Genomic DNA, 27,797 nt, shown 5'->3' on the forward strand with positions numbered 1-27,797 from the left:
TTGAGATCGGCAGCGGTTTTCTGAGGATTCCATGGGATTTGGAATCCGTTATTTATGCGTTAATCACTATTATAATAGTATATTAATATATGTAGCCAGTAAACATTATTTTGGCGAATAAATATAAATAAATAAATAAAGTGATTTTATATGCATATAAACTGAATACAAATTTTTTTGTTGTCCATACAAATTTTGGTCATAAAATGTTATTTTATTTTCTAAGTGCGTTTGTTTTTTTTCATCATAAACTGTTGAATTGAAGATCTCATAATATATTTTTATATATATGCTACATTTATCCATCATATTTCCACTAACTCACTTAGAATATTATTATATTATTTAAATCATTTTACCTCTTCTTTTTGATATTCTGTATTTCAGAGAACTTGATTATTGGATATAATTTTTAAGGAGAATTTATGTGACTCAAAATTCGGATTCTGCATAACCATTCTCCAATTTTAAAGCCTCGCTGCACACAGCCGACAACTTTTTGCAATCGAAAGTGTTCCAAGGGGCGTGTATCGCAGTCTTTCCACTTGGACATTGGACATTGTTTTGTCTGCGAGTAAATGGATTTTGGATTTTGGATCATTGCGACATTTTTTATGCCAGGTGCCTGTCGTCGTGCCGCTGCTATTATTTGTGGTAATTGTTTGGGCCATGCATATGGGAGCGAGTTCTGCGAGTTATCCGATCAGGTCACTCCACTCCACTCAACTCCACTCTACTCTAATACTCGTCCAATAGTCGAATCCAAGCCGAGATCACCTCTCTTTTGTGGGCACAACAGACACACACACACACTCCCAGACATTGCTGGCGAAAATTGATCATAAAAAGCATTCGTTTGGTTTCATTTAGGCAGTTGCTTTTGCCGTTTGCCGTTTGCAGTTTGCAGTTTGCATTTGCAGTTGTCAGGTTTTTGCGAGTGCATATAATATGCCTTCTGCTTGTTTGCTTTATAGCGCTTTTCCACACACTTCGGCTCCCAACTCCCAGCTCTTGGCTCCCAGCTCTTGAGCTCAGCTCAGCTCCAAAACTGCCATGTAGCCACGAATCCGAGTCCGAATCCGAATCCGAGCTCCCAGAGCTCCCAGCTCTTGGATGCCAACGTTGGCGGCGCTTGATCAGTTGCGGTTTTTACTTTCATCGGTTCGGTTGTCGTCGTGGTCTAGCCCCCCAAAAATATTTAAAAAAAAAAAACAACATCAGACAAGACCTGTCCAGAAAAACACACACATTTTGGTTTGCTTTTCTTTACATTGGGTTGGTTTTGCTTGGATTGGCTTGGCTTGGCTTGGCTTAGCTTGGCTCGACTTGCACATATGTTTGTCCATCCAATTGCCACTTGGATTGTGTTATTTTTTTTGTTTGTTCGGTTGGGGTGGACTAACAATTGTATTGCAAAGCCACCCACTAAAAAGTGTTTATGTTTAGAGGGGGCAAAACCGACCCTCACCTTTCACTTTTTGCCCCACTTGGACATTCTAATAGCGAGCTAATCGAGATAAAATACACCAAAACCAATTACCAGCAGCTCGACATCATCAGCGGCTCCCTCTCAAGTCAAAAAAAAGTTTCCTTGAATGGAAAAGTTTCACTCTCCGGTTGAAAAGGTCCAGGTTCGAAACCCACAGCTGTACAATGATGATTTGTTTTCCGAAGTTTCTTGCAAATGTTCATGATATGTTTCTTCCATCAATTCCTACGTTTTTTTGCTTAAAATTAAAACAAATATATACACATTTTCCCAAAAGAAAGTCTTTTTTTGTTTTTGCCTTGATGTGCGTATAATATTGAGATAGATTTTCTTTGATCAATCAAAACGAAATTGCATAATATGGTGCAAATGCAAGTGGGCAGTGGCGATGATCATCGTCACACCATCTTGGCGAATTGATACGCGGAAGTTATATAACGAATGATACCAATAACCTCCCGACGCGTCGACGCTTTTCCAGCTTGGCCACGACCACGACTACTGGCTACTGGTGGTGGTCGACAACACGTTTAACAAGTTTTTCCCATTCGGATTTCAGGAAATTTTGCAATTTTCCCCTTGCCGCTTTTCGCAGAGCTCGCTGGCCTGCCTAGAAACAAATCAAAACGCGAAATCGATTCATAAACAAGTGAAAATTACGTTCAAATTCCAAGATTATCCAAGAGCACACAGCCAAGTCCAAAGCCTATTGCCTGCTAAAAACCCCAAGTCCTTAAGGCTCTTATCATGATGAAGTCTTCGCCTTCGCCTTCCTTTCAGTTGACCACAAAGCAGCAAATAGCAACCACCACATCCATGACTGACCGCACCAGAATCTGAGATTGCGACAATGACAGCGGAGGAGCACAAGGGATTCGAGAACTGTGCGCACATTTGCGTCCCGCGGGAAAACCAGCAGAATACCTAAAAGACAATGCAGGGCAGAGATTAGCCGAACATTGCACCAGAGATCCAGAACAGACACAAGTCCAGAATCTAGATCGCAGACTAAAGAGGGAAAAGGAAGCCCACTGCCCAGTGGCAAATATGCAATACCCAGGGATTGCCTTGGTGGCTGCTCTACTGCTCATCTCATGCAGCTCCGCCAAATGCTCGAATGAGACACAAAAAGCGGAGGCAGAGGCCCTCACGGGACATCGATTTACGAGGGGCAACATAACCATACTGCATGAAGTGCAGGAAGCGGACTCTGACGAGTCGTCACCACTGATTTTAAACACACACGAAGTCCTGCCGCACAAGCCGCTCAAAAAGAAACCCTACCTGCCGCTGGAGAAGATCCTGCCGAGCATTGAGTATGTGAAACCGCCGCATCCACTCAAGGAGTATGAACTGCATCCGGTCACCTTTGACTTCAATTTGGGCGATCTGGAGGACCTGGAGCACGAAGTGATCAAGAAGGGAGATCTGAGCAGTCAGGAGCAGCATGTCTTGGCCTCGGACACCAGCTACAGTCCCTCCAATCCCGATGAGAACGATACTGTGGATGTGGACATATCAGAGCTATCCACAGAGCCCACAACGGCTAGTTCTCCGGGCACAACAACGACGTCGTCGTCCAAGACAACAACTACGACGACTACGACGACGAGTGCTCCGGCCACAACATCCACCACCGCCAGCACGCACATTCTGAAAATCCTGCGCAGCAAGCCACAAATGGTGCCCAAACTGGGTCGCGATCTGCTCAAGCAAAGCGGTGACGATGACATGCAGCTGAAGACCTTGGGCAGCACCATCAATAGCATTAATCGGTACTTGGGAGCCAATGCGAATGGCACGGGAAACGGCAGCATGGCCGAGAGTCTTTATGGCCAGGCCAACTATTTCCAGCTGGTGGCCAATCTCTATGACCACTTCTACTGGCAGATATCCGAGATTCGGACGAGTGTTCGCACGGCTTGCGGCCTCGAGATGCAGGCCTATCTGACAGCCCTGCATTCCAGCTACGAGTGGGCCCAAAAGGGTGAGTCTTTACATTGGCACGTACATAATAACAAATGTGGTACTATTTAGTTTACCTAAGAAAACAAATATGTGACTACTTTTAACCTTATCTAGGTATTGATTTTAAAATACCTTCGTCAAAAGCTGTTAAGGTACTGAAATATATTCGTACAAAACAACAAAAGCTTTTAAATTACTCATTATTATTTTCGTTTATATGAGTATAAAAAAAAATAAAAATTAAATTAAATTATAAAAATTAAAAATATAAATATTTTGTATATTTGTTTCTTTTTAAATGTGTCCATAATCAGACATAATTTCCATTGCGTTCAAAAAATAGTATAATTTAACTATAAAAAAATGTATGTTTTATAACATTTTTTCACCTTTTTCCTTTCCTTTTTAAAGTATAAATGGTGTACCTTGTACCATTATTTATTTCGGAATTAGCTTGTCCTTTTTTTTGCTGCTAACCTCTAAAATAATTTTCATTTAAAAACCATTCCAGCCTATGACTCATCTGGACGGTATCGTGGCCAGCTGCTCTTTGGCAACGACAAATGGCTGGGTCAACTATCGTTTTGCTACGAACTCAATCGCCAGAGTTCGAGTGAGGAGCGCAAGCACTTCGATATGGAGTTCTATGTGGCAGATGTGGCCCTACACTTGCCCCGTCTAAACCGATCGGTGGGTAATCCCATGATCTCAGTTTGTAAAGCAACCACTAATTTCTGTCTTTAGATGCTGTTGAGTCTGGGCGAGTGCTTGCCCAAATCCTGTTCCGCCCACGATGTGCAGTCCATTTTGTCCCTGGATCCCTATGCTCGAATGCTGACTGTCTTGGGGGCACACAATACCTCGGTGCAGCAACCTCCGCTCCAGGTTCTGCACGTTCGCACTGTGCCGGGACTCTATAGTCACTGGCGGCAGCTGAAGTTCCAGGTGTTCATGTAGGTTTTCTACTTTAGCAAAGCCTTTTTCACTTAATCCAAGCTGTAATTCCCCCTTTGCAGTAGCTTTATGCTCACCCTATTTCTGGTGATTCTGGTGGCATCCTATTACCAGCTCAAGATCGATGAACGTCGCTTGGTGGTGGCCCCCATTGCGGCCATCAGTGGCAAATGCAATGGAACTTCGGCCAAAAATGGTGGCTTCTATAGCAAACCCTTCGAGCTTTTCCAGATGCGTCCACTGGGCAGCACAATTGCCTCAACCGATGGGCCCGCTGTCGAAATGGATGTCAATGGGAATCGACAAAGACCGGGGGATTCAACCGATATGGCAGATGGTGGCAGTCCAGGTGTAGCTTGTGATCCCAACACCTCGACATCGGGACTGGCGGGCAAATCGGAAATGACCGATTACCAGGTGGAAACTGGAAGCTGTGCCGGAGCCACCGGAACTTATGAGGCAGAGCAACCTGTTGGTAAGTTAGGTTTCAGAGTTTACCACATGCTAAGAAGTGATTAACGCCCCTTTTCAGCTTTGCACCAACAAATACTGTTGTGCTTTGCCTTGCAAACGAATGCCAAGGCCATTCTAAATATCGACAAGACCAAGGAGGTAAGTTTAGAGGTAATGTATCCATAAAGACCAATTTATCTGCTACTGCTGGATTCCCTTAATAGACCCACACCTCCTGTCTGCACGGTCTGAGGGTCTTCTCCGTTCTATGGACCATGATGGTGCACACCTATCTGCAGATGTTTGCCATTGGCGAGAATAAAGTAAATATAAAACTTAGACTTTAAGCGGTGTGAACATGAGTATTAACCAAGTGCATAAAATTCAGTTCGAGAGGGTCATCACAGAGCGATCGGTTTGGTATCAGGTGATTGGCAATGCCACGTTCTCGGTGGACTCGTTCTTCTTCATCAGCGGCCTGCTGGTCACTCTTCTCTACCTCAAGCAGGATCGCAAACATCCTGCAGAGACGTGCCTCTTCATTAAGCGCAGCTGTTCGGAAACATTCATGATGCTGCTCTATCGCTATCTGCGACTCACTCCAGTATATCTCTTTGTGGTCATCTTTAATGACTTTGCCGTACGGTGAGGGTTCTATTTACATTATCAATTTTTTGGTTATAATCTGGATTATGTTTTGCAGACAAGGTCTGGACTCTTCGGTTTTCCAGCCGGCCAAAATCGAGCACAACACTTGCCGCGTCTATTGGTGGCGCAATATTTTGTATATAAACAACTATTTTCCGCAGACTGAGATGTGCATGATGTGGAGTTGGTACATGGCCAATGAAATGCAGTTCTATGTGATGGCTGCATTGCTCCTAGCCCTGGCCAGAAAGTAGGTTAAAGCTCCTCCGGTTTTGAAACGAAGTTCCAAAATCCTTTTCCCTTAGATACTTCAAAGCTGTGGCCGTCACGCTGATTGTCTTTCTGCTCAGCTCGTGGAGCATTTCGGGTATAATTTCCCTGCAGCATCAGTACACCCACAAAGTGGCGCTGCCTTTCGAGTCTTTCGACTTCTTGTATGACAAACCCTGGCAACGAGTGGGCTCTTATATAGTGGGTAAGTAAGCTCTCTCAAGTATGTGTAATCAAACCACGCGGAAATTACCCAGTTGAAAAGAGGAACATAAGCCTATATTACAATGGTTCAAATTTACCAAGACATAGTACTAAAATATTATAAATGAATTAAGTTTTAGATTGGTGGGTTTATTGGAAGATATCAACTGTAAGCTCATATAAAACTTAGAAAAACTTAGATTTTTTAAAAACTCAACTGTAACCAAATATAGACATTCCATTTAAAATTTCGATATAAATATAAATATTGAATAAAAAACAATACAGAAAATGCTAATAATTTTGTTGGTCGATAATAACGTTTTATCCCACAAATTTTGTGAATATTTCGGAATATGTATTATTTGTATTCTATTAAGAAAAAACAATTATTGACTCACCCTATTTCACCATCCATTCACTTGCAGGCATGTGCGCCGGTTATGTTTTGTATAAGGTGAAGACTCCACCGCTGATTTCCCGGCGCTTAAACCTTTCGCTTTGGGCGGCCAGCCTGTTTGTCCTTTTGATCGTGGTCTTTGGCGTTTGGGAGGGACAGCTGAGCACCGTCAATACCGCCTTCTACGTGGGCGTGGCCCACACCGCCTTCGGATGTGGACTGGTGTGGATCGTATTGTCCTGTTGCTGGGGATTGGCGCCCACCGTCAACGCGATCCTGTCGTATCGCGTCATGTGGCCACTTTCGCGGCTCACCTACTGCGCCTACTTGATCCATCCCATCATCATGTTCATCTGCTCCTCGCACATGAGCGGCACCGTCCATCTGAGCAATCCCCTCATCCTGACCCTGTTCCTGGGCAATGCCGTCGTGTCCTTCTGCTCGGCCTTTGTCATATCCGCATTCTTCGAGGCGCCCGTCATCCGAATACTCAAGATCTGCTTCAAAAAGTGATCATGTCATGAATATCTGTAATGGAATTTCCGTTGATTATCTAGCCGTTGGGTAGCCAATTTCGTTAATTGTTGGTTGCGCTTACCCATCTGAACATATGAAGTCTAGTTTGTTTCTTCGCCCACTGTTTTTTTTTTTTTTTTTTGCGTGTCTGCAACGAAATAATGCACATAAAAATGTCAGCTAATGTTTATAAATATCTCTAGACCTACTTATGTTATGTATTTGTATATATTAAGAGGGTTTCGTCAGTGCGAGTGGAGTGTTTGAAATAAAATATAACTAAAACATAAAGTGATTATGTGGATTTCAATTCTTACAATGGGGCGTCTCATCATTGATAACTGAACATACATACATACATATATGAATTTGGAAATAAATCCTAACAGAGATAATTATTTTTAATATTTAACTAACTAACTATTTCTTATGTTGTAAAGGAAAAATACTTATCAGTTGGTGAGTTTAATTCGTGGGCGCTCATTTTGGACGGATTTTCAACCATAATTAATATATTCTCCACTAAGTTGCAATTCCCGCGATCCGTAGAATCCAAAGTTTAACCGGATGATTTTTGGTATATTAAGAACATCACCGCTTAGTCAGTAAAGCCATGTCCATTTGCTTTAATTTGTTGGCCACCTTTCTCCTTTTCCTGCAGGTTAAAAAAGACACTTTCAACTTGTTCGCAAAAAAGACGGCAAAACAAAATGGCGGATTTCACGTGGAGCCCGATGGCAAAAAGCTGAACTCCTTGCCGCAGTGCTTTGGATTTGCCGGTTTCCTTAGGCCAATTTATGACACATGCAGCAGACTGCAAGGTGCCCTGTCCTGTTCCCCAATATCAGAATTATCGGGTTCAGCCTGAATCGGGCTTTATCTTTAGCTTTCTAAACGGTGCAAGGACGCCGCGCCAAGTTATCGCCAATCGATTGTTAGCAACTTGTCAGTAGTGTGGCCAGCGCCCTAATAAAATATAGCTAAAAAAAGCTAGTTTCTGCTTAATTGGACAATTTGGCTATAAATATTTGAAATCTAGCTTAAACAGATGTTTAAGCACTACTTAAGCATTTAGCTGAACTTTTAACTTATAATCGTGTTCCAAATCAGAAATAAAATGAACTCAAAATAACCAGGAAATGTTATTGACTTTTGTAGTTGGAAGAATTTAACATGGCCAACATTGTTCAGGAAGTGGTGAGCTGGACAAACTGAGTGGAATAATTTTGGCCACTAAAAGCGATCTGGAATAGATTAGCAATAAACTATCGCTTTGTGAGGGTTTGTGCTAGTAATGTAAATGTAAATTGTAATTTGTAATTGTAAATATATATATTTATTAATAATTCTTTCTATTTGCAGATTTTGAAATATAGGTATAAATTCTCAAATATATCGATAAGTCATGGAAACATCGATGAATATTCGTTACCATATCTAATTGACTGCCACCTTTAATACACGTGCGCGATTTTTGTAAACAAAAATGCATTTAAATTAATTTTAAAGCCGCAGCCAGTTAAATTAAAAAAAAAATGTCGCGAATTATAGTAAAGCAGCTGCCGAAGCATGTAAGTAAATTGGGTTTAATCCTTTGAAAGGCTGTAAAGTAAAAAAAATCCGCTTATCAGATCACCGAGGATAAACTGCGACAGATTTTCGGTGCCCAGGGAACGATTACGGATCTGCAGCTGAAATACACGCCCGATGGCAAGTTCCGGCAATTCTGCTTCGTGGGATACAGCTCCGAGGAGGAGGCCCAGTCGGCCATCAAGCACTTCAACAACACATGCATCCAAACCAGCCGGGTGCGCGTTGAATCCTGTGCAGCTTTGGGCAGCGAGGAGAAGCCCCAATCCTGGAGCAAGTACGCCAAGGACAGCAAGAAGAACCTGGACAAACTGAAGGCCAAGGAAGAGGAGGAGGCGGCGGCGGCCAAGGCCAAGGAGTCCAAGAAAAAGAGCAAGAACAAGGTGGATCAGATTCTGGGCAGGCACAAGGATGATCCCGACTTCCAGGAGTTCCTGCAGGCCCATGACAAGTCACGCACTCTGTGGGGCAACGATTTGGGGGTAAACAACAACAACAATCAGGAAGAGGAGGATAACGAGGAGGAGCGGGAAGATCCACCAGCTGGCAGGGATGACAGTGGAGTGGATGCTGATGCAGGCGATGAAGATGCTGCAGAGGATGAAGCAGAAGAAGAAGAAGACACCGGAAAACTGGCCGAGAAGCCAATTAGCGATCTGGAGTATATGAAATCGCTGATGGCGAAACCTGCTGATACCGCCCCAAAGAAGACCAAACCGAAGGCGGACAAGTCCGACCTGGAGCTGTTCACCATCAAAATCCACAATGTGCCCTACAACACCAAGCGTCAGGAGGTGCTCAAGTTCTTCAAGCCGCTGAAACCCTACTCCGTGCGACTGCCGAGCAAAGTGCACGGCTTTTGCTACGTGGGCTTCAAAACGGAGAAGGACATGGCCAAGGGGATGCTCAAGGACAAGAGCTTCATCAAGGGCAAGCAGGTGTTCTTCTCCGACTTCACCGAGAAGAACAAGGTGACCAAGGCGAACAAGAGTGGCCAAACAGTGGCTCCTGCCGGCGCCGCCGCCGCCGCCGCGGATGCGGGCAATGCCAAGTGGAAGCACCAGCAAGACAGCATATCCAAGGAAGACGACATTTCGGAGTCCGGTAGGATATTCTTCCGCAATCTGGCCTACACCACCACCGAGGAGGATCTGCGTAAGCTGTTCGAGCAGTTCGGTCCCGTCGTAGAGGTGAACCTGCCGGTGGACAAGCTCACCCGTAAGATCAAGGGCTTTGGCACCGTTACCTACATGATGCCCGAGCACGCTTTGAAGGCTTTCAACGCTTTGGATGGCACGGATTTCCATGGCCGTCTGTTGCACCTGCTGCCCGGCAAGGATATCGAGAAGAATCCACAAGACGATCTGGATGAAAACGATGCCAGTCTCTCATTCAAAGAGAAGAAGGCCTTGAAGCTGAAGAAGAATGCACAGAAACCGATTGGTTGGAACACACTGTTCCTGGGCGCAAACGCTGTGGCGGAGATCCTGGCCAAGCAATTCAAGACCTCCAAGGAGCGCATCTTGGACACCAGCGATGGTGGAAGTTCGGCCGCGGTGCGTTTGGCCTTGGGCGAAACCCAGATCGTCATCGAGATGAAGCGTTTCCTCGAGGAGGAGGGCGTCCGACTGAATGCCTTCGATGAGCCCGCCAAGAAACGATCCAACACTGTGATACTGGCCAAGAATCTGCCGGCGGCCACCGAAACGTCGGAGCTGACGCCCATCTTCAGTCGGTTTGGCCCGATCGGCCGGATTGTGCTGCCCCCCAGTGGCGTTACGGCGCTCATCGAGTACTGTGATCCCTCGGAGGCGCGGCAGGCATTCAAGAAGCTGGCCTACAGCAAGTTCAAGAATGCCCCACTCTACTTGGAGTGGGCTCCCGAGCAGGTCTTCACCACGACCCTCAGTGGAGAGCCAGTGATTCCCAAAACGGAACCGAAACCGGAACCCAAGGAGGAACCCAAGCAAAAGGAGAAGCTAGAGGAGGTTAAGAAGGAGGAGGTGGAGAAGAATCCCCGGGCCGAGGATGCCGATGATGAACCCGAACCAAATACAACGCTCTTCCTGCGCAACCTGAACTTCAAGACCGTGCAGGAAACCGTGGAGAAGCACTTCCGCCACTTGGGCAGCATTCACACCGTGGAGATAGCGAAACGGAAGGATCCCGAGAATCCACGGAACTTCAATTCCCTGGGCTACGGCTTTATCCAGTTCAAGAAGTCCTCGGTGGCGGAGCATGCGCTCAAGAACCTGCAGCTCACCCACATCGATGGCAATCCCGTGGAGCTCAAGCGCAGCGATCGGGTGCTCAAGTAAGTCAGCTGATCTTCGCAATCTTCAGCCGATTAACCCTCTGATCTTTTCCAGGACACACGACAATGAGGGAGCGCAACGTCGACTGGCCTCGCAGAAGAAACAAACGGGCACCAAGATCCTGGTGCGGAATATTCCCTTCCAGGCGCAATATCGCGAAGTTCGCGACATATTCAAGTGAGTCATTGGTCATACCAGTTGCGTAAATTATGATCCTAATCTTTTTCGTTGTTTCCAGGGCTTTTGGCGAGCTGCGCTCCTTGAGGATACCCAAAAAGGCAACCACCGGCGAGGATGCGCATCGTGGCTTCGGTTTCGTTGACTACATGTCCAAGGCGGAGGCGAAACGCGCCTTCGACGCTTTGAGTGCCAGTACCCATTTGTACGGTCGTCGTTTGGTCCTCGAGTGGAGCGCCAACGACGACAACCAGGATGTGGAGGAGCTGCGGAAGCGGACGGCGGCCAAGTTCGGCGACAGCCAGGCGTCAGCGGAGGCCAAACGCAGCAGGAAATCCTTCTTCGATGTGGATGGCAATGTGCAGCCCAATCAAGACGAGGACGACGAAGAGCAGTAAACCACGGACTCAGTTCATGATTGATTTGAATGTATATAAAGTACAAGTTATAATAAATATAAATTATAATTTTATAAAATCAAAAACCCACTGCCTTTCTGAAATCGCGAAAGAAAACATTTATAGCAATTTCTAAATAGAATATATTTTATTTTACGCTTCTGTTTATATAAAACCTAAATAATTAATATAAAACAAGACGAAAAAAAAAACAGAATTTTATAAGCAAAACACATACATCGTACATTGTATATCAATCATTGATCAATCAGCCGGAAAAAACTCGCTACCTCACTTTAGTAAATTATATAGTACTAGTAATAGTAATTAATTATATATAGGTAGGTATATATATATATATATATATATATATATATACATATATGTAAATGTATATGTCTCTAGATATATACGTGTAATATTGAAAATATTTGCAATTTTCTGCTTTCCCTTTTTTTCTTTTTTCTGTTTTTTTTTTGTTGCAATAGTTGCAGTAAGCTAAAGGTTCGCATTTAAAGGTAAAGCATACAGTCTACAGATCTACGGATATATCTGTAATACATGGGAATAATATTTAGTAAGCGGAGGAGCGCAGCTATTTAGTGTTAGACACTTGATCATCCCAGGTGTGTGTTGTTGTGGTTGTTGTTTTTGTTGTTGTTGATGTGTGTTGTGCGTGTGTGTGAGCCCGCCATTGAGCAGATTTCTTCACATTCCCGGGGCTCCTTCTTGAAATCCCAGGGCTTTCGAATTCCTCGCCAGATCGATTCTGATCTTCAGTTTTTAGTTGCAGTTTCGGTTTTCTGGTATTTACAATTGGCAGCGCAGGTGTTTTGAAGTGTTTTTTTGGGTGTTTCTTTTTCTTTTTGTAGGCTTTAAAAGGTGATTTTAGGCGTTTTTAAGGTGATTTTCTTTTCAGGCGATTTAAGTGTCATTTGTGCAAGGGGGCGTGGCAGACAGGTGGGGGCGTGGTGCATGCATTAGGCTTTCCATCGAAATTTCGTTCGTATTACCGCTATTGCTATGTAAAAAAAATATATAAATATATATATATATATATTCCATATGTATATCTGTGCAGGCTGCAATGCTCTCAAAATCCTTTCTAATCCTTCTTGATGCGCGCCTGCAGGAAACAGTAGAGGATTCCGGCCTGGGCCATCACATCAACAGTGCTGGCCGCCAGCGGATCCTTCTGCTTCACCTGCGTCTGTCCCGGCCTCAGCAAGGTGGGCCCAAACACCATGGCCAGATTGTGCAGCGACATCTTGTTGTCCGCCTCCTTTTCGTGGACTCTATAAGGGATAAAGATAAGTGATTACATAATCGTTCAGTTTGATATGGCAATCGAAAGACGCACCTAATAAGATGATCCAGAATCGAGGTGATGGAGGCCTTGTTGGCCTGCGGCAGCTCCTCAAAAACTTTAAGCAGCTCGTTGATTCGCGTGGCTTCGTTGTTGTTGCTAAAGGCGCTGAATGTGTCGAAGAATCGGGGATATAGCTGGTCCGTGAACAGGGCCTCGGGCAGCTCCCTCAGGAAGGTCTTCAAAATGCCAGTTACCGAATGGATGTCCACTTCGCGTAGTAGCTGCTCCGCCTCATAGGCATCTGATTAAAAATCAATGGGTTATATAATTAAGATTGTTTTACTTCGCAAAGGCAGATCTACACTCACCCGACTCGAAGGCCTTCTTGAGCTTGGCCAAATCCGAGGCGGAACCGCTGACGCGATAGCAGCCCACCTCCAGCATGCCCCTTCGCTCCACCTCCCGAATGCAGGCACTGATGATGAACGGAATGTCGCGTTTCTCGCGTCTAAATGGGGTTAAAACTCCCAAAGAATTAGTAAGAGGAAAGTGGGAACAAAAAGACGTATATACCCACTTTAATACTTGACTCATTTTGGCACCAAAGAGCGCTCCTGGTTTGGTGGTGGCACGGCACAGCTCGCCGGGCACAAACCGGAAACTGCAGCCCAGCTCCAAAGTCTCACTTAGCTTTATTGTTCGCGGCTGTGTGGTTTCCGTCAGCCAACTGAGGCTCAACTGTGGGATCAATTATGAATATATGTATATATATATATATATATATCAAATGCTAACAAATGAGGGCAGCGTATAAAGACCCACCTTGAGTATGTGCTTGGCCCTGAGGAGCGGTCGCTCCTTGGCCTCGTACAACAGGATCCGGACATTTTGGCTGCCCTCCAGTTCCAGCATAAAGCTCTCGTTCCACAACGGCGTCTGGCTGCGACACACCATCTTGGTGGTGGCCTTGCGGAAGTAGTGGCCATACGAGTCCACCTCGATGCAGATGTACAGATCGGCCGCCTGCTCCAGACCACCCAATCCCTGGACAGCCATGTGCAGGTCGCCAACCAGCAGGCTCTCGTCGTTGAAGTTGCGCATCAAATACGAACCCATTTCAGTCTTCATGCCCTTCTGCATGGCCACAATGAAGGCGGTGACCTCCAGCGAATTGATGGTATTGGCTCCAGGCAGGTTGCACTTTTGCTAATGTGTATGGTTTAGGGAAAAGGACTTATTAGACTAAGTGTAAATGAAGTTAATGTTATAAATATGCGTGTATTTTTCGCGGGAGAATGCAACGCATTTGGGCGCTATATCACTCTTCTAAGTACGAAAACACCCTTTTCATCATGGAAAACTAACCTTAAGGGATGTGATCGAGTCGATCCACTGCGTCCGCTCAAAGTCCGAGCTGAGGAAGAAGGTCATGGTCTTGTTGTTGGCCTTGTTGCCCAGCCGCAGCACCAGATTGGGCGTGGCCAACACCAGCTGCGACTCCAGATCCTCCAGCTTGCGACGATACTTGTCACCGGAACGGACACCGCCGCCCCCGCTATTGGCCACCTCCATTGCCAATTGATCTCGAACGGAGCGCAGATTGCGCTTCACTTGCGAAATGTTCGCGGGACTAGATTCCTTGAGCTCCGCCGCCGGATCCGTCTCCTCGAAAATGGATATGTCCTTCAGCGGAATGAACCACTTGAGCTCATAGTCGATGCGATCGCGGCCCAGTGCCTTGTACTTGGCACTCGCAATCACATCGTTGAAAAGGAAGAGATGCCGCAGCTTCCGATGGCCATCGACCAGTTCCACGATGAACGAATTGCGCACCATGCGCCTTAGATTCCGATTCGATTCGCTGGGCAGCCGCTGGTTGACCACATTGAACTGGTTGAGGAACATCTGGATGATCTTCTGCGCCTGCCGCAACGGCTGATGATCCGGATGGGCATTTGGTGTTTCGCGAAGCAGATCGTTGAAGACCAACGCATTGATCTGCACCCGTGCCACCGGCTTATGGAGTAGATCCTCGAGCGTTAGCGATTGCTCCGTCTGCAGATTAACCACTATTGTCGAGACGATCTTCTTGAATTGCGGATTATTCGCACTGCACTTCTTCACCGTCTCGATGGCGTTCTTGTAGTTGTGCAAAAAGGCGCTGTACAGGTCGAACATCTCCGCCAGACGGCGAAAGGGCTCACCGATCAGCACATCGCCTCCCTCGTGGGACACGATCGTCTTCAGATCGGACAGGAAGGCGGTGTGCAGATCGTGCAGTTCGTCTATTTTGAAGAAGATCGTGTTCTCCTCCTCCTCCTTAATCACAGGCTGCGATGTGTTCAGGGTTGCGTGGATGGCCTTTTTGTACTGCATTTCGTAAGAATATTCATTAGCCACTTTATAAATTTGTATAGTATATCTGAAAATCACGGCTCATTTTTTGTTTTACTTTTGTGTTCAAAAACTACGTAACTTATATTATAATTCTAAGTGAAACTGTTTGGACTAATTAAGCAATAAGAAATATTTTTAATTTGGGCAGACCCCATTACAATGCAAACTTGGTCCTTCGCGCCGGATTACTCACCTGCATCATTTTATTAAGACACTCCACGTAAATCGTCTCGCTCTGGATAATGGTGCTGAGTATGGATCGTATTTTGGCACCGCGCGCATTTCCAGAAACCTAATAAACGGGAAAACGAACAACTTGAATGAAATGGGGGTTTTGGGATACACAACGAATGTACACGCAAAGAATGGTGGATGGGGGTAACAAGTGTCTATAACTGCTTCAAACCATATCCAAAACAAAATACATTTAATAACCTTGCAAACCGATTAAGACTTCACAGAATTTCGCAAGACTATGTAAACACTAAAACTAAACCAAACCTGGCATGAAATAGATGAGACAGGGACAGCAATACGCTGTCACTGCACGATTAATGGAAGTAAAAAGGACAAAACCATATGAGGAAATTGATCTTGGGATCGTGTGCATATATACAATCGTACAAAACAATTAAATGGGTGTAATCGTGGGCGTAAACTGAAGCACAAACGAAGACAGAACTCAAATAGGAAACATGAAAACAAGCGCATTCAAAAGCAATAGCTATACAGATTATGTTACACAAATATTTATATATATATATATACAGAAATGAATGAGCAATGCAGTGGGTGCTCGCAATGGAAAGATCACTTTAACCAATCCCATCTTATCAAGCACCCACTGTGAGAAAGTTGAATACTACGTTAAGAAAAGCTATGGCAGCAATATAATCCTGATCCGGTACTCACAAGTATCGCTGAAACTAAGTTCTGTTGGAAAAAGAAAACAGAAACAAAAAATCTTGGTTAGTACGGTATTAGTAAATAAAATTGAAATCTTAAAGTGTAGATGGTTGTGAATTTTAATAAGTTTGGCAGGTTACGTTTTTTAGCAAACTTTATTTTAGTGATTTGTAATAAAATCATATGTAGTTCAGTAGTTTTTGAACTTATGATTCAGCTGGCCGACACTTCGTGACTACATATTTGCAGTACGTTTATGTCATTTGATGTCTTAATCATTCATTAAAATCAGTGATTAAGAATAAATGAATAAATTAATGTGTTATAAATAGAAAATTGGTAAGAATTGGAAAAGACTTCTGATATCTTTTAATATTTTTCATATATAAGTAAGACTAAAAAATATAATCTTTCTGTTCTCTGAAATATTAAGATTCGCCATTTACTCCCTTAAGCGCATGCAATTTGGAATCAATTAGCGATAACAAAAATATGTTAAGTGCTGTGGCGTGCGCTTAGTCATCTTAATCATCAGGAATGGGATGGGACGGTTTGGGTTGGGATTGCATCAACCCCAGTCTATCAGTCTATCAATTAGCTTTAAGCTTAGCTACGGAACTACGTATTTGTTAACGTCGTTATTGTTATTGTTATTGTACTGGTTAAACACAACGGACTACTTTGTGTAGTCTGGGAATGGGCAATGTTGGCTGACTGACTGAGATAACCAGAAAATGGGCACTCGTTTATTTCATCTGAAAACTTTGACAACGAACCTTGCGAAGTGCTCCCGGCGTGGTTTGTGACGTGGTGGTCTGTTCGTCGTGCGAAATGGTACGCAATATGGGCGGACCCTCGTACTCCCCGTCGCTGTCCAGCGAACTGGAGCGCGTCTCATTGCTTTGCCTGTAATGCAATGGAACATATTAAATAGAGTTATCATATAGATGTGGTTATTAGTAAACTCCAAACTCACTGTAGGAAGTAGTCGATGTTGACGTAGTTGGAGGTCCTGCCTGGAGATTCGGGATCCGCCACATTGGCCAGGGGCAAAGTGCTGCTGCCGGGCGTCGACAAGTCGTCGCGACTGGATGAGGAGCCGGTGCGTCCGGGCTTAATGAACACGTACTCCCCGTCGCCGTTGTCCAGCGGCACGCTGTCGTAGTACGGCTCGTTGTCCACTGAATTTCCAGCGGCTGTCGCCGATAGCTGGGACGATGCCGCCGCCGCCTTGGCGCTATCCGAACTCAGCGAGGATACGCTCTCGTAGCTTTTGATCTAAAATGGAATGTCATAATCTCTTTAATCAAACTTTGCTATTATTTTTTAAAGCCTTCTCTTTGATTTGATTTTCAATTGTATACTCAAAGTTAAAACAGTATTTGGGACACGATCACTCATTAAAATCAATGATAAAGATATAAATTAATAAACAATTTAGTTTGTGTCTAAATATTTAATATAAATTAAAAACCAATGAATTTAAGCCAGGAAGAAAACTAGGGTAATGGGGTAAAATTTGTTGTCCACATGTAATTTTTAAATAATGTAAGCTTTCTGTTTATTTGGAATATTAAGATTAAGGGAGTTTCTAAATCTACTCCTTAGTAGTAATTTTAGTTTTATGAAAAAACTTGGGAAAGCCTTCTTTTTGATTTGGTTTTTCTAATCGTTTACTTTCAGTCATAAGTTTCTGGGACACTGACCATTGACTAGTTTAAAAAGGGATTTTGTGGGGAAACTCAACGTACCACCTCCGATATGCCTTGTGATGCCAGCGACTCCTTGGAGCCCGCACTTCGCTGGTTCGCCCCCGATCCTCCCGATCCCGATCCGGTCTCAGCATCGCTGGCCTGCAGGCAGTTGCGCGACTTCTTCTCCAGACTGCTGGTGGAACTGCTGTCCGCTGCTGCCAGTTTGACGGTTTTGTTCAGGCTACCAGTGGGCGAGGCACCCACGCCAGTTCGTCCCGGCGTCAGCGATCGTCCGGGAGTGGAGGCAGTGCGTCCCAGGCTGCCACCGCCGGAGGGCGAGGAGTCGTTCCTCTTCGCCTGCTCCAGGCTGTCCGTCTTGCCCACCATCTTGCGGCCCAGCTCCTCCATCAGTTCCGGATTGTTCACATTGACAAATTTGCCCAGCTCCGGTGTGGTTTTGCGATTCGCCGCATACTTGGAGTCCAGATTCTCGGAGGACTTCTGGCGCAGTATGTCCGAGGGCTTGATGTTCCGCTCCAGCGAGTTGCCCGGACTGTCGGAGGAGAGGCTGCCGCCGGAGCTGCTTGGCAGTGGCATTGTGCTGCCCACGAATGGAGTCTCTCGTTTCGGCGAGGACGACAGCTGCTGCTGGCCGGGAATGGTGGGCGGCTCCACGCGCCGAATGTTCTTTGGCGGAGGTCTGCAAATGGGAAGAACATGTATGCGATTAGAAAAATCATTAGAGAATCAAACATTTTTAAATGTACAGTGAATAAATCATTATTTCCTCACTAGAAATGTGTGTGTAACATTAGAAATATTATTAAAGAATATAACATTTTGAGGTTGATATTTTTACACAATAAAGAAGGGATAGTACCTAAAATGAGAAGAACATGTAAGCAATTTTATATTGACAAAAGAATAGAACCTTCTGAGATGCATTGTGAACAAAGAATACATTTTCCACAATAAACGTGTGTAAACATAAGAAAATTAGTAAAGAATATTGGTAAAATATGAGTAGGAAAACTGTTTTCCTACCAAAAATGCTGCAGCTAATAAAGTATTTAATTTTCTATAAATTTCTTGTATAATAACAATATAAAAATTGGTAAAACTATGAATTCGGAACTTAATTTCCACACCCAACTAGCTACCAGCTATTAAATCGAAACCTAATGTCTCTTGAGGCCTGGCCCAAGCTTCCTCTACAGGATTAACCCACATGGTTCACTCACCTGGGTGGCATTTTCTTCTTGGCCTCCACGTGGGCAGCGTACGAGGTGAGCGACGGCGACAGCGGCGGAGCAGTGGGTTCCGCATAACGAGCGAATGTGGAGGGCGGCGTGGGCTGCTGTTGCTGCTGCTGTGGGTCATTGGCCCCTGATGACGAGGTGGTGGCTCCATCGTCGTCCTCTTTGTCTTTGGCCTCCTTGACCTGGATGACGGTGACGTACTGCGACGTGGACTTGCGCAGCGGCTGCTTGGAGGAAGCGGACTCTTTGTCGGCATCGCCGCTGCCGCCTCCGCCACCTGCTGATTGTGCCACTGCTCCATTGTCTGGATTTGCCTTTATGGAGGCCGCCAGCTCCGTGATGCACTGCTGCAGGGCTCCGTTGGCATCCTTCTCGTTGCCGCTGTCCTTGTCTCGATCCTCCCGCTCGAAATTCAGCTCCGCTATCCGCTTGCCCGCCCCCGTGATTGGGGCAGAGTGAAGCGGACCCGTCCCCGCCCCCGCCCCAGTACCGCTGCCACTCCCACTGCCTGGGGCATTTGTGTGTGTCGTTGTGTACTTGTTGTCCGTGTTGAGCGACAGGCGATCCTTGTCCTTGCCGACGGACGTCGAAGTGGAGGACTCGCGCAGATTTAAACTGGATTTCTGTGAATAATATACAAGAAATGGTGTGGTCGGGTCAGTAAATCAATTCAAAGCAATCTGTAGAGCTGTTCAAATGTAACTCAATTAAGGCAAGTGCTTTTCAATGAAATTAAATCTAAAGAATACGTATTTGCTGTCTTACTGAAAACAAAAACTTACAATTTTTGCCAACAATAACTTCATAGAGTTTTTGCATGTTTCTCAGACGCCTTAAACATAATATATAAAACACCTAATACATATTTTTAGTTTAATAAATTAATTTAAGTTAATTGTTTCATTATAAAATGTTAAATCATTCAATCAAAATAGTTCACTATGAAAAATATATAAGTTTTATAAAAATGTATAGAGTGAGTTATCAATATATTTTAACGACCATCTTTTCATTTATTAATGTTTAATTTATTAAATATTAAGTTTTTCTTAAAATATAGGAATTGGAAATTTTGTAAATCCTAAATTTGCTCATTATAGGAATATATAAATAAATATGACTTCACCACATTTAGAAATATATATTCTAGGGTCAGCCAATGTTGTCAGCAACTGATTAAATATAAACAAGACAAAAGGTTATTAATAATGAATGAAGTGATTGCTTGGGTAAGTAAAATACTAACTTATTATAAATAAATAATATCTCTTTCAGTGGTAAAATTTCAAGGGTTTGCCCAGAGAGAGAGAGTTAAATTATGCAAAATCTACGCTATAAGTAAGCTTTATTAACATATGCAAAACAGAGCGGAGAAATCGGTAACAATTCTTTGATTGCAGAACAAAACGGGAGTAAACGAGAGACTCTGGCCGAATTCCCCGCACAAGTGTTAATTAACCGAGCTCTAATCCCAAAAGTAAATACCCACAAAAGGGCGCCAACGCCTCTGCAAACTATTTTTATATACACTTGGCTTTTATTTGATTTTATTTTTTTTTTCGTCGAGATTCCAAGCACGTAGCGCATTTCATTTCGTTTAATTTCATTCCGATTCGAGCCGTTTCTCTACTTTAAATGGCCAAAAACCGACAAACTTGGCTCGAACTCAAAACGCGTGCGTGCGTTTCTTCTTTTCTTTTCATGTCTCTCTTTTCTTTCCACACAATTTTTGAGGCTTTGAAAAAAGTGAAAACTACACCGGGTAAGTAGAAACAAACAAAAAAATGAAATAATAAAAAAAAAAATAAATAAATAAAGTGAGCAGCGGCCAGACGACGCGCTTATTACCAAAAAGTGGAAAATTGCCAACCGAAAATTGTCTGGGTAGCGGGATATCCAATTGGGTGGTGTCTAAAATGGATGGATAGGCTCTTTGGATGTGGATGTGGATGTGGATGTGGATGTGGATGTTGATGTAGATGTGGATGTGGATGTGACCAAGCGGAGCGATGAAGAAAGCGTGCCCAAGTGCGACTTAAAGCCCCGAAGGTCGATGGCTACTTGGCTATAGCTTCTGCACAGGGAGAACCAGTTAAAATCATATTTAGAATTCATCTTGGCCTGGTTTAAATATGCTTGAGTGTTTTAGAAATCCAATCATGTTTTTATCATTCATATATAATTATTTTTTTAAATAACAATTAACAAATAAAATAAAAATAACGCAGATCAATGCCCAATATTAAAACCAATCCTGCAAAAACTAAAAAAATCTTTTAAACGCTTATATAAGTGCATAAGATAATCAAAAGCAATACTAAAATAGCTGAGATTACAGAAACCCAATTTAATATTTAATAAAATTTTTTTCTGAGTGTTCTCGTTTTTTGTCTTTTCTCATATTTTCTGCATTGATAGAATTACTTAGCATATTGTTCAATTAACAGGCACTTGGGGTCATAGGCAGCTTATCAGAGCCGCATTTTCTCATGTTGAGTGATGACAGGTTAACCCCTTGCAGACACTTGTCCTCGAAATGGGACAGACATGCTTTAACGTCATGTGCAAAATTAAAAAAACCTCAAGAAATATGTGTGGACAAATCAATTAATCAATATTTTTTTACTGCTCACTTTAACTTATATTAAGTTTAAATTTATATATGTATAAACGTAAATGTAAATCAAAATATTTAAAAAATTTCAGTTATATACATCTTAAACCGTTTATTTAGTAAATTATAGCTTTTATAAATATTAAAATAAAATAAAAAATACATTGTCACCATATTTGGCTCGAACAATTAATAGTTTTACTAGCAGATAGAAAGTAAGTGCATGCAAATGAGTGTTAATTGAAGCAGCGCTCGTATTTATGACACAATCGTTATTTCCAAGTAGAAATTTATGATTCAAAGTATTAGGTGGAATTTCGGAGACAATTTGCTGCGAGCAATTATGATCTTTAGATATATTAATTTTTAGATTTGTAATTTTATCTAAAATTTGTGAGACTATTTATTGTGATCTTTGGATTCTTCGAGCCTTTGTTTTTATTACTTTAGTGATGATAAAGACTTTATTTGCCACTCGGTCATCAGATGACTATTGATACAATTTTGAAATTCAGAACAGCTGTTTTCCCTTTTTATGTTTGCTAGCCAACTGCAAAATTGGAAAGTCGTACGGGTTTTTTTTTTAATCGCAATCTTCTGGCCAAAAGTCGCCCGCATGTAAGTACAAGTACCCGTTTCTTTTCTCGCCCCCCATTTCTCTGCCCGTGCGCCTTATTGATATGGATTGCAGCTTATCAGTAGACACATTGTGCGTCGCTTACGCCTTTTTAACCGCCCCACGCTCTTTTTCTTCTGCCTTTTTACAGCAAAGATCAAAACAATAGCAAATATCAAGGAGGAACAATTTATATCAATATAGTAGATGATAAAGATAAAAGATAAAAAATAAACTTAGCGCATTGGACTTTTAATCTTTTAACAGCTAATTAACAAGATTTAATGATATTATTTTTTCCCAAACTGTATTTGTGTAAAACCTCAATAAACCTTTAATTTATTGTATAAGATCTAAGCACTTATCACTTATCTTTGGATTACTAATCATACTGGATTATAATTTCATTCATAAGGCATTGTTTTTGTTTTTCTGTAAAGTGACACTGCTATTATTTTAACCTTAACTGTTGTCTTATGTATGCTTGTATGTATTTTTCCCAAGTGCTTTGCCTTAACGCTATTTTTTTTAGCCGCTATTGCTTAATTTCTTGGCTACACGAATATATATACAAATATATAAATGTATATAGATATAGGTGGCCCAAGATATAGACATGGTGTCTATGTGTGTGCGCTTTGTTATATGACATTTTGCGATAAGTTTTTATTGATTTCGACTTGTGATAATACAGCAACAATTGTTGCGCCTCTCGGATGTTCGTTGTTTTTTTTTCCCATTACGAATTTATTTATATTTTGTATGTATGGTATTTGGGGGTTGAGTTTTAAGTTTGGAGTTTTAGGTTCTTAACCGATTACGCACCCCTCTGGACCATAATTTGAATTTCTCTTTAAAGGAAGCCATGCTCCCTAACCAGCGCCACTTTGTTGTGTTATTTTCCTTATTTTCTCTTTGTTTTTGCTTAAAAAATAAAGAATATTTCCAAGGGAGTGTACCCTCCTATATGTAATCTCGGGGGTAGAAAATAAAGGGAGAAACGACGATTTAGTGACGATGACTAGGCGACCACGAAACTTGAGTCAACCGAAAACACGTTAACAGACACACACTCGCGCGAAAACGGAAGACGGAGCTCTACGAATGCGAAAAAAAAAATTAATAATATTTTTACGTAAGTTTTTGTTATTGTTTGCCCTACGGGTTTTTTTTATTTTTCTTTTTTTTTTTGTATTGCAGGTGTTTAATTGGGCTTTTGTTCTGGCAGTTTTCTCGTTTCTGCTCTCTGTTGTAAACAACTCACAATTGGGAGGGAATATATCAAAATTTATACTTTTATTCTAGAGTTAAATTTATATTGGCGACCCGTTTCCGTCCGTTTGTCCCGTCACTGTTATTCACCCAAAACTATACTGGCGACTCAATATATGACAATATATGCAGCGACGCCAGCAGCAGCGCGAAAAACCTAAAGAAAATAATACCCACACATGCTGACAAACTCGCGTTCAGTATAAAAAATACAAAAACCCGGTGGTGTGGGTAGATAAGGGTACGCGATGCGAGATATCAAAACGAGTGGTATAAGTGGTATAGCCCATGGACATATGCACACACCAACAGTCCAACTTCCATAGCCCGAACTTCTCCAAAAGCCAGGAAGAATATTAATAAGTTGTAAAATGCTTTTCGAATAAAAACGGCCGGATTCGTATCCTCTTTATGCTCTTCCTTTATATATTATAAGCAAACGTTTCTTCCAAGGCAATATTTAAAAAAAGAAAAAAATAGGTACATTTTTACTATTGCTGGAAGAGTTTGCTCTTGCGGAAGTTTGACTGTACTGTAGGGACGCAGCATAGCAACTGTTGCATATGATCCAGCTTTCACTTTATAACTCCGATATCAAGCTTAAAAGGTAGAACTAGAATTGCTTCAAAACTTTAAAAACTTAGGAATATTTTTGAATTCAAGTCAAAATCTATTTGAACCATTTTTAACGTAAAATTATCTTCGTTAAACTTGGAAGGTGTTTTAACATTTAAGTTCTTAAAAGTATTAATAAAAACAAATATATTTGCAATTATTTTAAAAAGTGCAAATTTATGCATATGTTTAGCTAAATGTTTTTATATTTATCTTTATTATTTTTTTAACACATCTCTATTTTAATGTATTTATTTTCTAAAAAATTCGTTAAGAATGTGAACTAGTTCCATAACTTTACACTATCGATAAGTTTCCATGCTCCCCTCTATAAATTTGTACATTGGCTACGCTGCCCTCCGATTTTCTCTTCTTTCCACTTGATACTGATAAGCAGGCAATGACATTTGCAAAAGAAATCGACGCAGAAGAAAGAAACCCACTTCATAAAGCTGAGCGCCTGGTAGTAATGCTCCAGCCCTTCCCGATCGAAAAGGAGTTTCTATATAGATAAACCAACAACGTAATGGAAATTTCATCATCCAGGAATTTTAAATTTGTATCATATATATATATATATAGAAAACAAAATTATTAAAATCTTATGAATATAAATATTTATAAATATGTCTGAATGTTTATAAAACAATATGCAAAAATACTTAGATGATAATCAAAATAAGAAGTTTTAATTTGAATAGAATACCCATAAAATGGAGCAATTATGAAGGATAAGCATAGTAAATTTATTAAAGATTTTGTTCCATAGTTAACTTCTTTATTATTAATTTAAAAAAGAAGAACACGAGATTAAATATATAAATTTCCCTTTGATGATGCAATTAAGTAGTCTTAATTTAAGGTATGTATGTCTTAACTTGACCAGACAAACAACAACAAATACTCACAAACTCTTTATCCACGTTTGGTGTGCTTCCTCCTGGTGGAGCTCCATTGGTGTTGCTGCTTCCGTTGTTGGTGGAGCCACTGCTTCCGCTGGCCGCCTCAAAAAGTGCCGTGGGATCCCCGCCAGAAGCGCGATACTTATCCACATCGGACAGCAGTCGCTCCAGATACTCCACGTACAGGGTCTCCTGCTCGAGCTCCTTGCTCAGCTCCAGGATGCGCAGCTTGTGCCGCTCGAGACTGGCCCGCACATCCTGTTCCCAGGCGTCGGATAGAGAGCTCTGCGGGAATCGCTGCATCCACAGGCGCTGGAAATCGTCGAAGACGCTCATGGTGGACAGCAGCTCCTCCTTTGGGTGCTCCTCCTCCTCCTCCTCCTTCAGGTGGTCCACCTCCTTCAGGCGCTCCTCTATCGAATTTCTTGCCTTTTCACACTTTTATTCCTCACTCCAACGATGCAAAGATGCAGTTGATGATGTTATATTAATGATGATTCTTCGGGATGATGACGAAGAGAGGGCGAGGTTGCCTTTTATGTAACAACGAGCACCAGTTGTGCGTTGTCGCCTTCACCGCCTGCAAGAACGTGTGTGAGCTTCGTATCTGTATCTGTATATGTCTTCTTTTTTTTTCGTTTTTGTCTCGTGTGCGTCACAGTTGAAGACTTGAAATCTTGAACATCCTTGCGTGTGGGCAGCCACACAGCCAAAAACAACAACAACAACAAGAGCACCTCGTTGAGGAGTGCGTTTCGAGTGGCCTTTGTCTTCCAGGGATGCTGGTAACCACTAACTAGAGGTTTAGAACCTATATATTATAGGTATATCGTCTAGGCTTAAAAATTAAAATAAATAAAAAAAAGTTGAGCACGAAGGCTTGGTTCTCAGTTTTCATGAAACAATAGCTAATAAACAACTAAACAAATTTTTAAAAAACAAAAAGAATATCCCCAGCATCTGATAGAAAAGTACATTTTTAATACAATTTTAATAAAGCTAAAAAATTGCCAACGAAATATTTTTGGTTTTATTTCCAATTTGACAGATTCGGATGAGAGTTAGATATAAACTATTTTTTAATTTTATAAATAGATTGCATGATTCAGTATGTCATTATTTTTTAATTGCCTAAGTAGTACCTTTTTTTTATTGTAAAACCCCTGCTCATTACGTACATATGTAGCTATAAAGCGTTATCAGTTGAAATGTTTACATAATAAATCTTGTAATGTTTATCTCTTTGCGATTGCAATACTTTTTAACCCTCGGAAGGACATAAGTACATTAAGTTAAATTAAATGTTGGTTTTGTTAATAAGAAAAGTCAAGGAAGCTGGAGAAAGTTTGTAAGGAACAATAGAGGCATTAACTACATAAATTAAAATAAACTGACAAAGTTGCAAGTCAAAAATTAACTTTAGATTGCCCTTTCCAATTAGATTCGACGAAAGCAGCAAAATACAATGTTCCAACTCGGCTTCCAACTCAAAAGATGCGGTATAGGAATTGTTCCAAATTGGTTTTTGAATTCAAAACAAGCGGTTAAATAACCGGTTGCACATGCACTTGTATTTGTGGTTGTTGTCGTTTTTTGTTGTTGTTTTTCCAGTTGCAGATGCTCTTGTTGTTGTGCTGTTGCCCTTTTAAATTTTGTTTGCATGAGTGTGCGTGTGTTTTGATGATGCCTTGCAACTTTGTTGTTTTCTTTTAGTTTTTGCCTTTTAGTCAAGGCCAAAATTGTTTTTTTTGGTCTCTCGTTTTTGCACGATTTTTTTTTTTTTTTTTAGTTTTTGGAGGCGCAGACGCAATGAATTTTCTTTGATATTTTCTCGTTTTTCGGTTTTATCAAAACAACAAAAGCATTGCCAACGCACACAAAGGGCGACACACACACAGAGAGAGAAAAAGAAAGAGATTCCTTTAAAAATTGTTGTTGTCAGTTTTTGTGCTTTTTCTCTCCCACTTCTCCTCCTTCCACTTGTTTGTCCTCATTTTCTTCTCTTTTTTTAGAGACTCAAAATCAGTGGGCGTTGCAGCTTCAAAAAATTAAATATAAAAGACACTCCACTCAAAAAAAATGTTTTTTCTAAAACAACAACACACACTTGCACAGTTATCCTTATGCTATCTTGTACCGTTTGCCATTCCAATTAGATTTCGCTTAGAAAAAATCTACATATATTTTTGTTCACATACAAATATATACACTCTTTGGCAAACACACGAACACATTTGCATATGTGCAGCGTTAGCGCGTTGCACTGGTGTGTGTGAAAACTCGGCTTTGGTTTTTCGGTTTTTAATACGTGTTACTTTGCCCACTCACGTTTCATTTTCCGCCCCGATTTCCATTGAGCGATGCCTATTTCCACGATTCACTTTTATTAAATTAAACATAACATATATACACATATATCCGATCCGATCCCAGCCGATTTGACAAAAAAAACGAAACGATTAGAGGTGGGGACAGATCGATGCTTTCGCCATGAATGTTTGGCAGGGCATTATCGCTGTTCTTCCATCTCTAATTGCGGAGTATGCCTTGGCTAATTAATTATCGATAAATATGTCTCCGCTAAGGCGGTTGGCGGTTATTTATTTTGTTTTAAATGCCAATTTAAAAAGTAAACCAAACAAAGTTGATTGAAAAATGCTTTTATATTAAAGCCATATTTATTGGTCAAGTACAAGGTTAAAGTCCAGCAGACTTGTTTTCTTATCTGGCCCTGTTATTACTTATTGATATTAATTAATTCTTCTGTATGGCCCTCTATTTTTAGCTCAAAAATAACATTCCAGATTGACCTTAAATCGGCTTATCGCCAC

The 27,797-nt window shown here is 41.9% G+C and overlaps 3 protein-coding genes and 1 long non-coding RNA gene across 6 annotated transcripts; 2 read left to right on the plus strand and 2 right to left on the minus strand.

The window, feature by feature from the left end:
- Window positions 1–1,154: 1,154 nt before the first annotated feature.
- On the plus strand, window positions 1,155–6,899 carry LOC108137215. The gene is made up of 11 exons (XM_017258806.2): window positions 1,155–1,254; window positions 2,270–3,476; window positions 3,969–4,147; window positions 4,202–4,410; window positions 4,474–4,886; window positions 4,944–5,023; window positions 5,089–5,187; window positions 5,253–5,509; window positions 5,568–5,762; window positions 5,818–5,987; window positions 6,415–6,899. The coding sequence occupies exons 2-11, from the start codon at window positions 2,537–2,539 to the stop codon at window positions 6,897–6,899; spliced, it is 3,027 nt and encodes a 1,008-aa protein (XP_017114295.1). The 5' UTR covers window positions 1,155–1,254; window positions 2,270–2,536.
- LOC121467582 lies at window positions 6,806–7,813 on the minus strand. Its single transcript, XR_005977641.1, has 3 exons — window positions 7,627–7,813; window positions 6,985–7,557; window positions 6,806–6,914 (listed from the first exon to the last, which is right to left on the minus strand). It is a non-coding gene; the product is annotated as an uncharacterized LOC121467582 (long non-coding RNA).
- A 536-nt stretch (window positions 7,814–8,349) lies between these two features.
- LOC108137196 (probable RNA-binding protein 19) lies at window positions 8,350–11,468 on the plus strand. Its single transcript, XM_017258782.2, has 4 exons — window positions 8,350–8,473; window positions 8,534–10,806; window positions 10,862–10,984; window positions 11,046–11,468. The coding sequence occupies exons 1-4, from the start codon at window positions 8,438–8,440 to the stop codon at window positions 11,380–11,382; spliced, it is 2,769 nt and encodes a 922-aa protein (XP_017114271.1). The 5' UTR covers window positions 8,350–8,437; the 3' UTR covers window positions 11,383–11,468.
- Window positions 11,469–11,760: 292 nt separating this feature from the next.
- LOC108137132 (active breakpoint cluster region-related protein) lies at window positions 11,761–27,425 on the minus strand. Of its 3 annotated transcripts, XM_017258679.2 has the most exons (14): window positions 27,295–27,425; window positions 24,973–25,546; window positions 18,930–19,570; window positions 17,746–18,388; window positions 16,971–17,272; window positions 16,771–16,900; window positions 16,001–16,021; window positions 15,282–15,380; window positions 14,057–15,061; window positions 13,514–13,897; window positions 13,269–13,429; window positions 13,060–13,199; window positions 12,743–12,992; window positions 11,762–12,677 (listed from the first exon to the last, which is right to left on the minus strand). In XM_017258679.2, the coding sequence occupies exons 2-14, from the start codon at window positions 25,300–25,302 to the stop codon at window positions 12,488–12,490; spliced, it is 4,296 nt and encodes a 1,431-aa protein (XP_017114168.1). In that variant the 5' UTR covers window positions 25,303–25,546; window positions 27,295–27,425; the 3' UTR covers window positions 11,762–12,487. The 3 variants fall into 3 exon arrangements, with proteins under 3 accessions (XP_017114169.1, XP_017114168.1, XP_017114170.1); XM_017258680.2 differs by lacking the exon at window positions 16,001–16,021 and having other exon boundaries at window positions 11,761–12,677; XM_017258681.2 differs by lacking the exons at window positions 24,973–25,546; window positions 27,295–27,425 and adding an exon at window positions 23,003–23,358 and having other exon boundaries at window positions 11,763–12,677.
- Between the last annotated feature and the right edge of the window lie 372 nt (window positions 27,426–27,797).

The sequence above is a fragment of the Drosophila elegans genome, unplaced genomic scaffold (assembly GCF_018152505.1).
Source record: "Drosophila elegans isolate 14027-0461.03 unplaced genomic scaffold, ASM1815250v1 contig_149, whole genome shotgun sequence".
Taxonomy (NCBI): domain Eukaryota; kingdom Metazoa; phylum Arthropoda; class Insecta; order Diptera; family Drosophilidae; genus Drosophila; species Drosophila elegans.